This window comes from Chrysemys picta, chromosome 19 (genome assembly GCF_011386835.1).
Source record: "Chrysemys picta bellii isolate R12L10 chromosome 19, ASM1138683v2, whole genome shotgun sequence".
Lineage (NCBI taxonomy): Eukaryota > Metazoa > Chordata > Testudines > Emydidae > Chrysemys > Chrysemys picta.
Window position 1 is genome coordinate 25,306,318 of NC_088809.1, and position 14,659 is coordinate 25,320,976.

Consider the following 14,659-nt stretch of genomic DNA (forward strand, 5'->3'; position numbering starts at 1 on the left):
GCCTAAACTTCCCCACGGCCAGTTTATATCCATTCGTTCTCGTGTCCACATTAGTACTGAGCTGGAATAATTCCTCTCCCTCCCTGGTATTTATTCCTCTAATATATTTAAAGAGAGCAATCATATCCCCCCTCAGCCTTCGTTTGGTTAGGCTAAACAACCCGAGCTCCTCGAGTCTCCTTTCATACGACAGGTTTTCCATTCCTCTGATCATCCTAGTGGCCCTTCTCTGTACCCGTTCAAGTTTGAGTTCATCTTTATTAAACATCGGAGACCAGAACTGCACACAGTACTCCAAATGAGGTCTCACCAGTGCCTTGTACAATGGAAGCAGCACCTCCTTATCCCTACTAGATATACCTTGACTGAACAGGCGCCAGGCTCTGGCCAACCTAGAGGTCGTCCCTCCAGCATTGATGCTGTGTGGCTGGCAGGTGGGGGAGAAGGGGACTTGGTGGGTCTTTGTGCTGTTTTTCCTTTTCTACACGGGAACATGGCGCTATGGGTTCAAACTACAGCAAAGCAATTTAGCAGATTTACCTCAGGAAAAACTGCCGAGCTGTAAGAGCAGTAGGACAGAGGTCTAGAGAGGTTGTGGAAGCTCCTTCACTGGAGGTTTTCAAAGGGAGGCTGGAGCCACCTGTCTGGGATGGTTTAGACACAACAAATCCTGCATCTCGGCAGGGGGTTAGACTAGATGACCCTTGCAGTCCCGTCTAACCCTCTGGTTCTATGATTTTAGGACTGAAGGGACTTCTAGGTCATGGAGTCCAGTCCCCACTGTCGCAGGCAGCCCCCTCATAAAGCCCTGATCATAAATTTATCACGCTCTGGCTTGAAATTAATTAGGTTGTTTGCTCCCACCGCTCCTATTAGGAGGTTGTTCCCCAACCTCATTCCCAGCGCCAGGTGGGTCACACCCACGTCCTTCCATGGTGTCCCCAGTGCGGGGACGGGGAGTCACGCTAACGTCCTTCCACAGTATCCCCCGTGCTGAGTGGTTCATGCTCACGTCCTTCCACAGTGTCCGAAGTGCCGGGCCACATCCTTTCATGGTGTCTTAAGTGCCAGGCGTGTCACGTTCACGTTTTTTCACATTGTCCCCAGTGCCGGGTGGGTCATGCTCATGGGACCTGTGTCCCCTCTTTGCCTTCCAAAGGCAGAAATATCCTGGAAACCTCCCACGGCTGATAAGAATGCTACAGGCTCTTTGTGCTGTTAGAACTGATACAATTACATAGGCTCCCTGATGCTGCCCAAAGGGAGAGCATGGCACCTCACTGCCATCTTTCTCCCCTCCCTGGGATCATTGCCTGGCACAGGCTAGCACCAGGGAGGGTGCATGGGACAGCAAAGAGTTGGCATGGGCTCTGTGATAGGAGCTATCACTAGTGACCTGACAGGCACTACTGGGACTAGGAGGATTGGGGCTCAGATTTTCCCATGAACACTTCAGCACTAAGTGTCATTCAGACACTGAATCCACAGTGCTGAGCTACTTGACTTCACAAGGTACCTTTGCTAACTTGAGATCTGGGGTTCACGTGCAGTGTGTGTGTGGGGGTGTGACAGAGTCAGTCAAACAGACCCCCTTGGGACTGTCGGAGAATAACAGAGTTCTCACTTTTTGTTTGGGTACAGCAAGTCAGATACTTTATTTTCTCTAACAATTGCTTAGAGGGAGAGAGCTAAACAGGTCTCTCTACAGGTAAACAATTACAGCAAACCTTTATATCTTTCATTACAGACAATAATAAGCAACAGCTGCATTTTGTTTATACATAGGCCATCTTGATATCTTATTTTTCTCACTTGTTTTGACTCTAGTCTACATACAATATTTTCTACACATTATCTACACAAGGTCGCAACAACTTCTCACACAGTTCTTTCCTACTCGCCTCACACAATCCTCGCTTCTACAAATCTTGCGTTATTAGGGTTACAGTTAGCCTGACTCTTGCTAATGAACTGTCATGCATTGCATCCCCTTCCTGTCAGTTCTTTCTCTGCTTCCACAGGACTGTCACCTGATGTTCTGAGATTACCTCTGAGCCCGTTTCTCCTGCCATTTGGGACTTCAGAACCCAGTCTTGTTCAGCCAGACACGCCAGTCTGTTACAACACAGACCCAGGGTCTGAACCACGCCCCCAAAGCTGCAGACTTTAACCCAAAACTGCTCAGCATGTCACATATCTCCAGCACCCAGACACCCAGCTCCCAATGAACAGCTGTTTGCTCCCCCAGGTATTAATCACTTACTCTGGGTTTATCAATAAACAAAAGTGATTTTATTAACTATAAAAAGTAGGATTTAAGTGGTTCCAAGTAATAGCAGACAGAACAAAGTAAGTTACCAAGCAAAATAAAACAAAACATGCAAGTCTGAGCCTAATACATTAAGAAACTGAATACGGGTAAATCTCACCCTTAGAGATGTTCCAATAAGCTTCTTTCACAGACTAGACACCTTCCTATCATTTCCCCTGGTACAGTTCTTGTTAGCTCCAGCTCAGGTGATAACTCCAGGGATTTCTCATGACTGGCAGCCCCCTTTGTTCTGTTCCATCCCCTTATATATCTTTGGCACAAGGCGGGAATCCTTTGTCTCTCTCTGGGTTCCCACCCCTCCTTCCAAATGGAAAAGTACCAAGTTAAAGATGGATTCCAGTTCAGGTGACATGATCACATGTCACTATAAGACTTCATTTCCCACTTTCTGGCACCCACGTATACGGGAAGGCTTACAAGTAAACCGAGCCATTTACAACCAATTGTCCTGGTTAATTGGAGCCATCAAGATGCTAAACCACCATTAATGGCCCACACTTTGCATCATTACAATAGGACCTCAGAGTTATATATCATATTTCTAGTTTCAGATACAAGAATGCTACATTTATACAAATAGGATGACCACACTCAGTAGATTACAAGCTTTGTAATGATACCTCACAAGAGACCTTTAGCACAAAGCATATTTCAGTTACATTATATTTACACTCATTAGCATATTTCCATGAAACATATGGAGTGCAACGTCACAAGGGGTTTCTCTGGAAGGTAGTGAATAGCCTTTATTTACTGAATAGTATTTATTTACTGGGCTGGTGTTTCCAAAGCTACTTAAGGATATGGATTCCCTGGGAAAACCACCTCTTCAGCGCTGGCTGCCACAAACCCGAACTGTGCCAAAGAATCACTTATTAGCCCCAAATATCATTGCTTCACTTCTGATCCGGTGTCTTTCCCCAGAACCACAGCAGCTGTGCCTCAGGTCACCTGTCATAGAGACACAAAGCACATAAACCATGAAATCACCAGCACAGACTCCAACGGGACAAGCGGGCTGGGTGGGAGTGGTCACAGCAATGCCCCGCCCACGGGGCAGGAGGGAACTATAAACACCATCCCTCCAGCCAGCCTGCACCTGCAGCAGCTTCCAGCTCCATGCGTGTCCCTGCAGAGATGGCATGGGTGAGTCTGGGCTCTCGGAGCAGGACAGCAAATGTGCCACTCCACTCTCTGCACTGCTGTATGCACCTGCATGTTCGAGAAAGCTGCTGTTTCCTCTCCTGCCACCTTGCTTTCCTAGGGTACCTCTAGCCCCTGCTATTTCTGCTCCCAGTGCCTCAACCTCTCCCTGGAAAACACTTCACATGCCACAGCCTTTGAGTGCCTATGACAGCCGGTGCTCTTGAGGGGAGCTGGGGGAGTCGGGGGCATATTGCTTTATAACCTTTGTACACGAGTCTGGAGTGCCGGAGGGCCCCTTTGACAAAATCCAAATCAATCAATAACTTGCTGTGTTTCCTGCCCTCCTAGGAAATAGCAGAGTGGGAAATGGGCAGTGCAGCGATTTAATTGCCTGCATTATGCCCCTTGCTGTGCATGTGCACGTTGCTCCGCCTCGGGGGTGGCCCTTCCTTCCAGGGAAGTCATGAACGGGGAACAACCCCTCGCTGTATTGGCTTGTGCACTGAGTTGCCAGTACCACTAATGTCCATCAACCTTTCCTGGCCTAATGAATGGCTCAGAGTAGGTGAACAGGTACAAGTGTGTGAGAGCGAAAGCTAACCAGTAACTCACACAAAATGGGTCTCTCCTAGGGAGGAGTCTAGCGCAGGCAATGCTGCACTACTAGACAAACCATCCCTGCCTAGAAGGGACAGTCCCCGTTTGCGGGTTTCCCCACCCCAGCCCTAGGAAGCTCTCCTCTTCGTGCAGCCGGCTCCGCTAACGGTGGGAGAGCTCTCAGATGCTGGCAGGAAGGCAGCGAGAAAGTGTCTGAGCCTGCTATGATGAGATACATCTCCTCTTACCGGATAGAGGCCCCAGCATCAAAGTTTTCCTGCAGTTTGTGACATATGGGAGCCACTGTGTTGTACACGGTTTATTTGTATTCACACAGACAGCACTAACACATGGAAATAGAAGCTCTGAACTATAATTAAACTGAAAAAGAGGAAAACTCCACGGTAGCATTAAATACTAAGATACATGTGTTAGTAACTGCATTTAACAGTCGAAGGGAGAGAACACTTCAGCCAGCCTAGAAACCAGGGTGCGGCAACCTTTCAGAAGTGGTGTGCCAAGTCTTCATTTGTGCACTCTAATTTAAGGTTTCATGTGCCAGTCATACATTTTAACGTTTTTAGAAGGTCTCTTTCTATAAGTCTATAATATATAACTAAACTATTGTTGTATGTAAAATAAATAAGATTTTTAAAATGTTTAAGAAGTTTCATTTAAAATTAAATTAAAATGCAGAGCCCCCCAACCGGTGGCCAGGACCCAGGCAGTGTGAGTGCCACTGAAAAACAGCTCGCGTGCTGCCTTTGGCACACGTGCCATAGGTTGCCTACCCCGGCTATGAACCGTAAAACCAGACAGCTGTCACTGTCCTTGTTAAAATCCCATCAGTTCCTTGCAGGACAGGGATGTTTGCAGCAGTTATGCCAAGGGCCATGACTTCCCCGCTTGTGGTTGTTATGGCTAGTGCTGTGTGTTATGGCTCATGCCAGACGTTTCTTGAGGGACACGTGCTGGGCCGTCTGGTGGGGTTTTGCCTAATGCTGTCCGGTTCTGTCTATTGAGCTAGGTTCTTAGCCCTCACCCATCCTTGCAGTAGCTAAGCCCCTTTCTGGAAAATACAAACAACCTGCTTTCCTGCAATAGCAATGATGCACTTTGCTGCATAATGGGAACATTTATCCTCAATCTGCAATTTGGACTATGCCCAGGTGCATTCTCAACACCAGGCTCTGAAAGCCAGCACCCCTAGTTCCAGTCCATGATGCTGAGAGCCAGGGCAATGCAGAAGAGTTACTCACCTGTAGGACCTTGCAAACTCCCTCTACAGGCTCTGCTTTTAACCACTTGACTTCGTGAGGAAGGTTTGTTCCTGATGCTGTTCGCTTTTGTTCTGGGTTAAGAATTTTTCGCTGTTGTTGGCTCTTGAAGCACTAGTGTACCCTGTGGATCTGTCCAGTTGGTGAGTCTGGTGTGACTTTGGAGGAGCTGGGTCAGTTGTGATTCTCAGCTCCTTGAAGGGAGGGTTTGTATTTCTAGTGTCATTCCACCTTTTCCTTTTTTCAGCTGCCCAGCACCTCCTGCTCCTCACCTGCCTGCTGGCCCTGTCAGCCACCGTTCTCGCCCTGGACATAGAAAACCTGAATATCTTCAATGGAACTTCAGATAAAATTCTGAACCTCAGCCCAGCAGATCCTGTGCCTGGTATGCAATTTATCTCTGCTGTCCTTAAACACTGCTCTTCTGAGGTCCTGGAGGCCCAGACCCTCCACACAGACAGAACATGAGCAAGAGGGACCAGGTATTATTGTGTTAGAGAGGGACAAAGCAGTTCAGATCCAGTAAGAACCTCTACAGACCTTCATCCCAACTCAAACCAAACCCCAGCAGTTTGAGATTTGGAAGTTCAGACCATTTCTTCATTCTGCATTCTCTGGCTTCAGCAAAAATTCCATGAGAGCTTTGTTCTCTGTATTTCTGTCCCATCCAATACCAGGAAGTACCCGAAATCTTTGTGAAAGGAGCTGATCATTTCATGAGTCTTCAGCCCACTTTCAGAGAAACGATGCATAAGATACCCAACCAAAGTGCCCTGCCTTCTGTGGGTCACCCAGCACAAATCATATTGAGGCGTTAACAATGCTACAGCACAGAGAGGCTCTACTGGGAACTTTACCTTCTGGAACCTAACGTTAGGGCTACCTTTGAAGTGGGAGCATGGCAATCACCTGTCTACCTGGCACCCACTAGCCTGAGGGAACCAATTTTCAAATCTGCCTGTGGGATCTGGGTGCCCAATTCTCATTAAAATTCATGAGAACTACTGCCCAAATCCCTGGGGGACCCTGCCAATCTCAGGCTCCAGACACAGCAGAGCAGATGGGAAGGAAATTCTGACATTTTGAAAATTCCTTTCACCCTGAATGAGAATGAAAAGTCAGAATTTTAAATTTCCTGTAAACCCCTGAAGTCCTAATATAAAACTAGGCAATGAAACGATGAGGTAGCCTAGGCTGATAGCAATGTAATTACAGCATCTTCCGTGGCCACACCTTGCATTCCTCCTGCCTTGTGCACAGCCACCAAAGCAGTGATCACTAGACAGCCAGAGAACTTTTCACTGTTTTGATGACTTTCTCTGCCCTGTGCTGATTGGCCATTTGCTCCAACCCCTCCCTCACAATCTCTTCCCCTCAGCTTCACTCCACATCTGCCCCTCTGACCTCTGCTCCCCTGCCCAGGGCCCCTAATCCCTTTCCCTTTACGTCTCTTTCCATTAACTGACCCCCTCTGAACTAAATTCACCCACACAAAACTGTGGCACTACCATGCTGTTTGCTGCCATCCCATTGCACCACTGCTGGTGCTGGTGTTTCTACACCTTCCCCCATGCTGTGTCTGGCAGGTCTATCTGGATAGTCAGCTCTTCGGGATAGGAACCATCTGCTCTACTCTACTTGTGTATGGCACGTACTGCTTGGCTTGGCCTTAGGCACTACGGCAATAATATAATTAATAAATCACTCCAGGTTCCAGCTCTCCAGACTCCTGCACGTGCACAATGGTGATGTCCGCCCACCTTCTGGCATGAATCACTGACACCCCAAACAACTCCACCGGATTCCCACTCATTTCAGGAGCCAGTTCAAATAGCAACCCCCATATTTTTTAAATCCTCCATGAATTTACCCTTGATCCCATCCTAGAATTGTTCTCTCTTTATTTCCCTTCCAGCTCTCCCTTCTTCTCCACCAGTGCCCTGCTCCACCCTTCAGACAATCTTCTCACCATCACTGGTGGAAGAGCTTTCTTCTCTTCGCCGCCTGAGGCCTGGATCAGCCGCCCCATCACTGTAACTCATCAGCTCTCCAGCCATTGCTTTTCTTCCCCCTTGAACTCTTCCCTTACCCAGCTTGCCGTTATTTAGCATTTGATTCTGTAAATTTGGAGGTAGAATTTGTCCCAAAGATGCTAAACAGGGAAAAGAAAGCCCTAGTGTTGGAATCACCCCGGTGGGAGGGTGGTCACAATAAACATCAGTTTCTCCACCAGGCTATGAAATAGCAGCTGCTGCAGCTGTTCTCCGATTGTTTCATCTCTGTCTGTGTAGTGCACACTGTCCCAGAGAATGTCAACTCACGACAGGACACTCCTCTGAGCAGAAACTTCTTGTTTCGTGGTGCCTCTCCATGCACTAGTCTCTGCCATTCTTGGCACTGCCGACTGGCACTGATACCCTGATGCACTGAAACCATGTTCCTTCACACACTACCTTGCCACTGTACGTCCTGTTTGGGTCCCGCTGAGGATAAAAATGGCTGGTACAGTGGAGCTGATTCCTGGATGCCTACTACACACTGGGTGCACAAATCACTCATAGCAAGGGAAGCAACAGCCTGGATATGAAGCAGTGCCAGCACCACTGAAGCAGAGAGCATGCCCTGGATTAGAGCTACCCTTGGCTAAGCGGGAGCTGAGGGTGGGAGCCTCAGACAGTTCCACGCAGGTTTATCTGATACGGCATCACCTAAACTGTGAGGAGTCTCAAAGGATTTAGGAGAAAGATGAGAAGTAAAGAAGTGGCCGGAGTTATCTGAGCGCAGTGATATTGTCCAGCAGATAAACCTCTTTCCTGGGGCTGGAACAGGGTCTGATATCTCTGCTCTGTTCTCGTCCATACAGTGCACAGTGCAGGACACAGCCAGGGGAAGCAAGCCAGTGACACCCGACCACCAGCAGGACGTGGTAAGTATCTCACTGTGGAATAGCTGTCTGCTCAGTGCACCTCCTGTTAGCTGAGAGCCCAGAAGAACTGGAGATAGCTCTATTCGGCTAGCGTCAGGCAGCAAAGGGCTGGCAGAGGGCAGGACACACCATAAGTAACAAAAAATGAACATAAGTTCCTGGAGGATAAGTCCATCAATGGCTATTAGCCAGGATGGGCAGGGATGGTGTCCCTAGCCTCTGTTTGCCAGAAACAGGTAATGGGCGACAGGGGATGGATCACTTGATGATTACCTGTTCTCTTCATTCCCTCTGGGGCATCTGCATTAGCCAGTCGGAAGACAGGATACTGGGCTAAATGGACCTTTGGTCTGACCCAGCCTGGCCGTTCTCATGTGACAGCCAAAGTGAATAATTTGCAAATGCCTCATTGGCTGAAAGCATCTGACATGTACTTGCAAACTACAAAACCATGAACAGAACGCAGGGTTGGTTTGTGAATTATCTACTAACCAAAAGGGGCTAAATTAATAATAGGATTGATAATGAATACTTCACCAGCCCGGAGAAAGAGTAATAGGAGAGAGAAAAGACAAAGCACAGAAATAAGAAAGTAAGTGGTGTCATGCTGCAGAGGAAAGGGAGTTAAAGAAATGCAAGAAAACACCAAGCAAAATAAATAGGACTTTTGGCTCATTAATTTATATTTGATTCATTTCTGCTCCTTTATATTATGTACTTCCTTGCAGATCATAGAATCATAGAATCTCAGGGTTGGAAGAGACCTCAGGAGGTCATCTAGTCCAACCCCCTGCTCAAAGCAGGACCAACCCCCAGGTCTGAGGGCTGAAATTTTGGAGGAAAGGGGAGGGGCAGCATTTCTGAGCACACTTCTACTATTAATATTGCTGGCTGCTCTGGATTCTAGGGTTAAGTAATCGGAGAAAGAAATTAAAATTCCCCCAAGCCCTTGAGGCTGATGGAAGCTTAGCCACCTCTCAGGAGAGAATCCAAACTGAGGCGGCCACACGCAGTCGAAGTGTTTGGGGTGAGCCAGACGGGGCCAGGCCAAGCTTCCAGCAGCTTCCAATCTGCCAGCTCCTGGCAGGAGGTGATGGTTTTCAAACTGGGGGCTGTGCTGGGAGGACATGCCCCCAGTTTGAAAACCTCTGTGCTAAAGGGAAGGCTGAAATCTGATGGGACACATGACCCCACGTGCCCCCCATGTTGACCCCACTTTTATGGCCCCATGGCTTTACACCCTGGTTGGCTGCCCCACTTGCCCCACCCTTTTTACGGCCTTGTTGAATATTTTGGTGTCTAACTTCAGGGGATTTGGTTAAATCTGCCTCTCTCTCCTGCCATCAGCCTGGCCCAAGGACTGCAGTGAGATCCCCTCAGGCAGCCCCAGCGGCATCTACCTCATCCAGCCCACAGGACTGCACCAGCTCGTGGTGTACTGCGACATGAACGAAACAGCCGGGGGCTGGACGGTCCTCCAGCGGAACCGGCGCGACACACAGATCACCTGGGCTGAGTCCTGGAGCACCTACAAGTACGGCTTTGGCAACGTGCAGGATGACTACTGGCTGGGGACGGAGTACATCTATCGGATCGCCAAGCAGAAGGTCTACCAGGTCAGGTTTGTCATCCACGATTCATCCGGCACCATGAAATACGCAGACTACAACCTCTTCGGTCTGGAAGACGAGTCCAAAGGCTACAGGCTGAGGCTGGGCTCTTACACTGGGACTGCAGGGGACGCCATGACTTCAAACAATCCTAGCACCGTGCATGACAACATGAAGTTCTCCACTAAAGACCTGGATCAGGACACTAACAGTGGGAACTGTGCGTCTAGCCATGGTGGGGGCTGGTGGTACTCGGCTTGTTATTCTGTTCGACTGAACGTCAAAGGAAGCATCACTTGGGGTGGTTTCTGTAGTGGGAACTGCCAAGCCTCTGCCATCCTCATCAAACCAGCATCCTACTGTTAGTCACCCCTTCCCCACCCTCCTGTCTGCAGTGAGGCCAACCCCTGCTCCACGAAGGGAGGGAAAAGGGTCAGAGTGTGTCATGGCCAAACCTCCCGCCCGCTCTCACAGGCCTTGCTTGGGGAAGTATCAGGGTTACCCAGGAAACGGGGCCACTTTCCTTCTCCTCTCTCTCCCTGCAGACTTTCCGAGCTCTTCTCCACTTGGCCCTTCCTCTTTCAGCTTTGGGTTGATTCATTTTAATTATATTAAAAATCAGAACAATTGTTTGCAAAAATTGTTGTTTCCAAGCATGCCATGTGTGGGGTAGAAAACATGCTCAGCCCTGCCGTGATTGTTCATTAGATTCAAAGAGCGCCCCCAGAGGTCACCAGAAACAGGACGCCATAAAGGCTGAAGAATTCTCTCACACTCTGTGTCTCCTCTGTAGTGGGTGTTGAAGCTTCAGAATAAAATTGCATTTCCAAAAGTTCTCTCCAATTGGCAGATATCCATTCCACGTCTCAGGGGCTCACCCAGTCTAACCTAGCTAGAGAAGCCATTCCTAAGGACAGATCTTTGGGATTGCAGTGCAATGGCCATTAAAAAGGAAAAACTAAAATATCCAAATAAGGAAATTAAATCCAGGTGTCTGAGTTTAAACACGAGAGATGTGACTCAGTGTAGGACATTTAAAAAGGGTTTTCACATTGGAATATCCTCTTCTTAGTAAGAGAGAGAACGATAGTCACGCATTATGGAGTTGTGGTCATGACTCAATACCATCGCTACATCTATATAGCACTTTCTGTTGTGTGACTTTGACAATCCCTTACTGTCCTCCTTCCATCATAGTTATTCTCTGGTTCCAGAGGAATGGGTCTGGGGAGTTTGCAGTAAATCTGACAAGCTACTTGCAAGTGCTAGGACTTGTAAAAAGGAGGGTTTTCACTTTCCAAAATGGTTCTTGCCATTTCTTACCCAACTTGAACTCAAAATTCAAATGGCTGGTAGGCCCCAAGGACAATGGGGGATTTGGAAAGATACTGAAACTTAAACTCCTTAACGCTGGGCGCACCGGAAAGCGTCCTGCACCCATCATCTATGATGGATGTTTGTAGCATCTGGTGAGTTTGACCACTGATCAGTGACTATCTGCCCCAAACAAGCAGCACACATCTGTGACACTCCGTGGCTGCCAGCCTAGCTCCGCAGAGAGGGGAGATCACCAGTCACTTAACTCCAGGGAACCCCAAGACCTGAACTTAGCTGGAAGCCTGAACAAAGTGAGGTGTCCACATTGCTCCTGACCTCAGATTTCTTGCAGCAGGAGTGAGGCAAGGCAAGGGTATGCCACTGAGATCCACTATCCCCCTGGCCCATGATCGCCACCCTGAGAGTGACCCAGGATCCAGACCATCCAGGGGTTATAGACAGTAACCACCAGCACCTCGAATCTCCCCTGGATGTGAACTGGCAGCAAGTGCTGAGCACAGGGCAATGTATCCTCACAGGCCTACCCTACCCCCGAGTACCTTGTGCTCCGGCTATAGCCTCTGGCCCGCCTTCGAGGGTGCCCTACGAAGAGCAGAGCCCTGCTTGAGATGGTGACTGCAGAGGTGAATGTGGCCAGGTCCACATGTGGGGAGGAGGGATAGCTCAGTGGTTTGAGCATTGGCCTGCTAAACCCAGGGTTGTGAGTTCAGTCCTTGAGGGGGCCACTTAGGGATCTGGGGTAAAATCAGTACTTGGTCCTGCTAGTGAAGGCAGGGGGCTGGACTCCATGACCTTTCAAGGTCCCTTCCAGTTCTAGGAGATGGGATATCTCCATAAATTAGTATTATATTTTTTTTAAATCTGACAGGAAGGGATGTGATCTCTGGGCCAGGCAAAGAGAAAGAAAATGTTCCTGGCCACTGCTGCCGCCTGGGGACTCGGGAGCGCAGGGCAGCATAGTGAGGCTCAGGGGGACGTTGCTGACACAGGGGGGCTGATGGTCTCAGCCGAGGCAGTACTCAGACTTTGCCACGTCCTCGAAATGCTCCCCCCACCACCAGCCCCTGGAGCTGCCAATAAACCGGCATTTCTAGATATTGCCATTCCCAGTTCATACCTCTCCATTCGCTGTCCTTGCTCTGCGGATGCCAGGCTGCCCAGCACTGTAATCCAGGTGGGGAGACAAAGTCAGTGAGGGAGCCCAGTTCCCATCCCTAGTCAGACATTGGGAGAGCCAGGACCCAGTTCTGCCTGGCTCATGGAGGAGGTGTAGAACTGAGTGTCAGGCCCCTGCACACAGCACCTGGTTCTCCTTTGCTTGTCTCCTGTGTCATCATTCACACCTGGGCAAAGCGCTGCCCAGTCCCAAATCTCCACCAGGGATTGGAATGTTGGCGTTTGTAGCATTTACCACCTGCTTGGCACCAGAGCTGTCATTGACGCCACAAGCAACGTGGTGGGAGAGAATCGAGGCCTGTATCTACAGTAGCATATACTGCACAGTGACATGGCTGACTGTCCCCTTGTTGGTCTGTCCGAGTGACCCCTCCGCTGTACAACCTCCTGTCCCTCCCTGTCTGGGATGGAGTCCTGCCATTCTCCCACTCTCAGACCGTGTTGCCTGATTTCTAAGGTTTATTAATTTGGATAGTATAGGTTTTAGGCTCGCCAATCTGTTTGATTAGAAGATAATAAGGTTCTTATCCTGAATCAGGCTCCATAGAATTTACAAAGGACCCTTGGGGGTATGACAGGAAGCTCACACTGAGGTCTAGTCTACACTATGAGTTTAGGTCAAATTTAGCAGCATTAAATTGAATTAACCCTGCACCCGTCCACACAACGAAGCCATTTACTTCGACATAAAGGGCTCTTAAAACCGATATCTGTACTCCTCTCCGACGAAGGGAGTAGCGCTGAAATTGACATTGCCGGTTCGAATTAGGGTTAGTGTGGATGAAATTCGATGGTATTAGCCTCCGGGAGCTATCCCACAGTGCACCATTGTGACCGCTCTGGACAGCAATCTGAACTCGGATGCACTGGCCAGGTAGAGAGGAAAAGCCCCGCGAACTTTTGAATTTCATTTCCTGTTTGCCCAGCGTGGAGAGCACAGGTGACCATGCAGAGCTCATCAGCACAGGTAACCATGCAGTCTGAGAATTGAAAAAGAGCACCAGCATGGACCATACGGGAGGTACTGGATCTGATCACTATATGGGGAGAAGATTCCGTGCTAGCAGAACTACGTTTCTGTCATAACTATAAAGGGAAGGGTAACAGCTGTCCTGTGTACAGTACTATAAAATCCCTCCTGGCCAGAGACTCCAAAATCCTTTTCCCTGTAAAGGGTTAAGAAGCTCAGGTAACCTGGCTGGCATCTGACCTAAAGGACCAATAAGGGGACAAAATACTTTCAAATCTTGGGGGGGGGGAAGGCTTTTGTTTGTGTTCTTTGTTTGGGTGTGTGTTCGTTCTCAGGACTGAGAGGGACCAGACATCAATCCAGGTTCTCCACATCTTTCTGAACAAGTCTCTCATATTTCAAACTTGTAAGTAAATAGCCTGGCAAGGCTTGTTAGTTTTCCTTTGTTTTCTCAACTTGTAAATGTACCTTTTACTAGTGTGTTTATCTTTGTTTGCTGTACTTTGAACCTGAGACTAGAGGGGAGTCCTCTGAGCTCTTTAAGTTTGATTACCCTGTAAGGTTAATTTCCATACTGATTTTACAGAGATGATTTTTACCTTTTTCTTTAATTAAAAGCTTTCTTTTTAGAACCTGATTGATTTTTCCTTGTTTTAAGATCCAAGGGGTTTGGATCTTGATTCACCAGGAGTTGGTGGGAGGAAGGAGGGGGGATGGTTAATTTCTCCCTGTTGTAGATCCCAGGGGGGTTGGAACTGTATTCACCAGGAGTTGGTGGGAGGAAGGAGGGGGATGGTTAATTTCTCCTTGTTTTAAGATCCAAGGGGTTTGGATCTGTATTCACCAGGGAATTGGTGAAGGTCTCTCAAGGCTACCCAGGGAAGGAAATTAGCCTTGGGATGGTGGCAGCGGAACCAGAGCTAAGCTGGTAGTTAAGCTTAGAAGTTTTCATGCAGGCCCCTACATTTGTACCCTAAAGTTCAAAGTGGGGATACAGCCTTGACAGTTTCAAAAGACGAAATGCCAAAACATTTGAAAAAATCTCCAAGGGCATGATGGAGAGAGGCCACAATAGGGACTCAGAGCAGTGCCACGTGAAAGTCAAGGAGCTCAGACAAGCCTATCAAAAAACAAAGGAGGCAAACGGTCGTTCCGGGTCACAGCCGCAGACATGCCGCTTCTACGCTGAGCTGCATGCAATTCTAGGGGGGGCCGCCACCACTACCCCACCCCTGACCGTGGATTCCAAGGCAGGGGTAATCTCAGCCATGCCTGAGGATTCTGCGG

At 48.7% G+C, this 14,659-nt stretch overlaps 1 protein-coding gene across 1 annotated transcript; it reads left to right on the forward strand.

Moving 5' to 3' along the window:
• The first annotated feature begins 3,474 nt into the window (after positions 1 to 3,474).
• On the forward strand, positions 3,475 to 10,528 carry LOC101934504 (fibrinogen-like protein 1-like protein). The gene is made up of 4 exons (XM_024114295.3): positions 3,475 to 3,478; positions 5,600 to 5,737; positions 8,216 to 8,278; positions 9,626 to 10,528. Exons 1-4 carry the CDS (start codon positions 3,475 to 3,477, stop codon positions 10,252 to 10,254), a joined length of 834 nt encoding a protein of 277 aa, XP_023970063.1. The 3' UTR covers positions 10,255 to 10,528.
• The last annotated feature ends 4,131 nt before the right edge of the window (positions 10,529 to 14,659 follow it).

Coding starts and splice junctions, on each gene's coding strand:
- LOC101934504 (XM_024114295.3), top strand. Junction 5,738..8,215: donor CCCAGCAGATCCTGTGCCTG/GTATGCAATTTA, acceptor TCGTCCATACAG/TGCACAGTGCAGGACACAGC. Junction 8,279..9,625: donor CCGACCACCAGCAGGACGTG/GTAAGTATCTCA, acceptor TCCTGCCATCAG/CCTGGCCCAAGGACTGCAGT.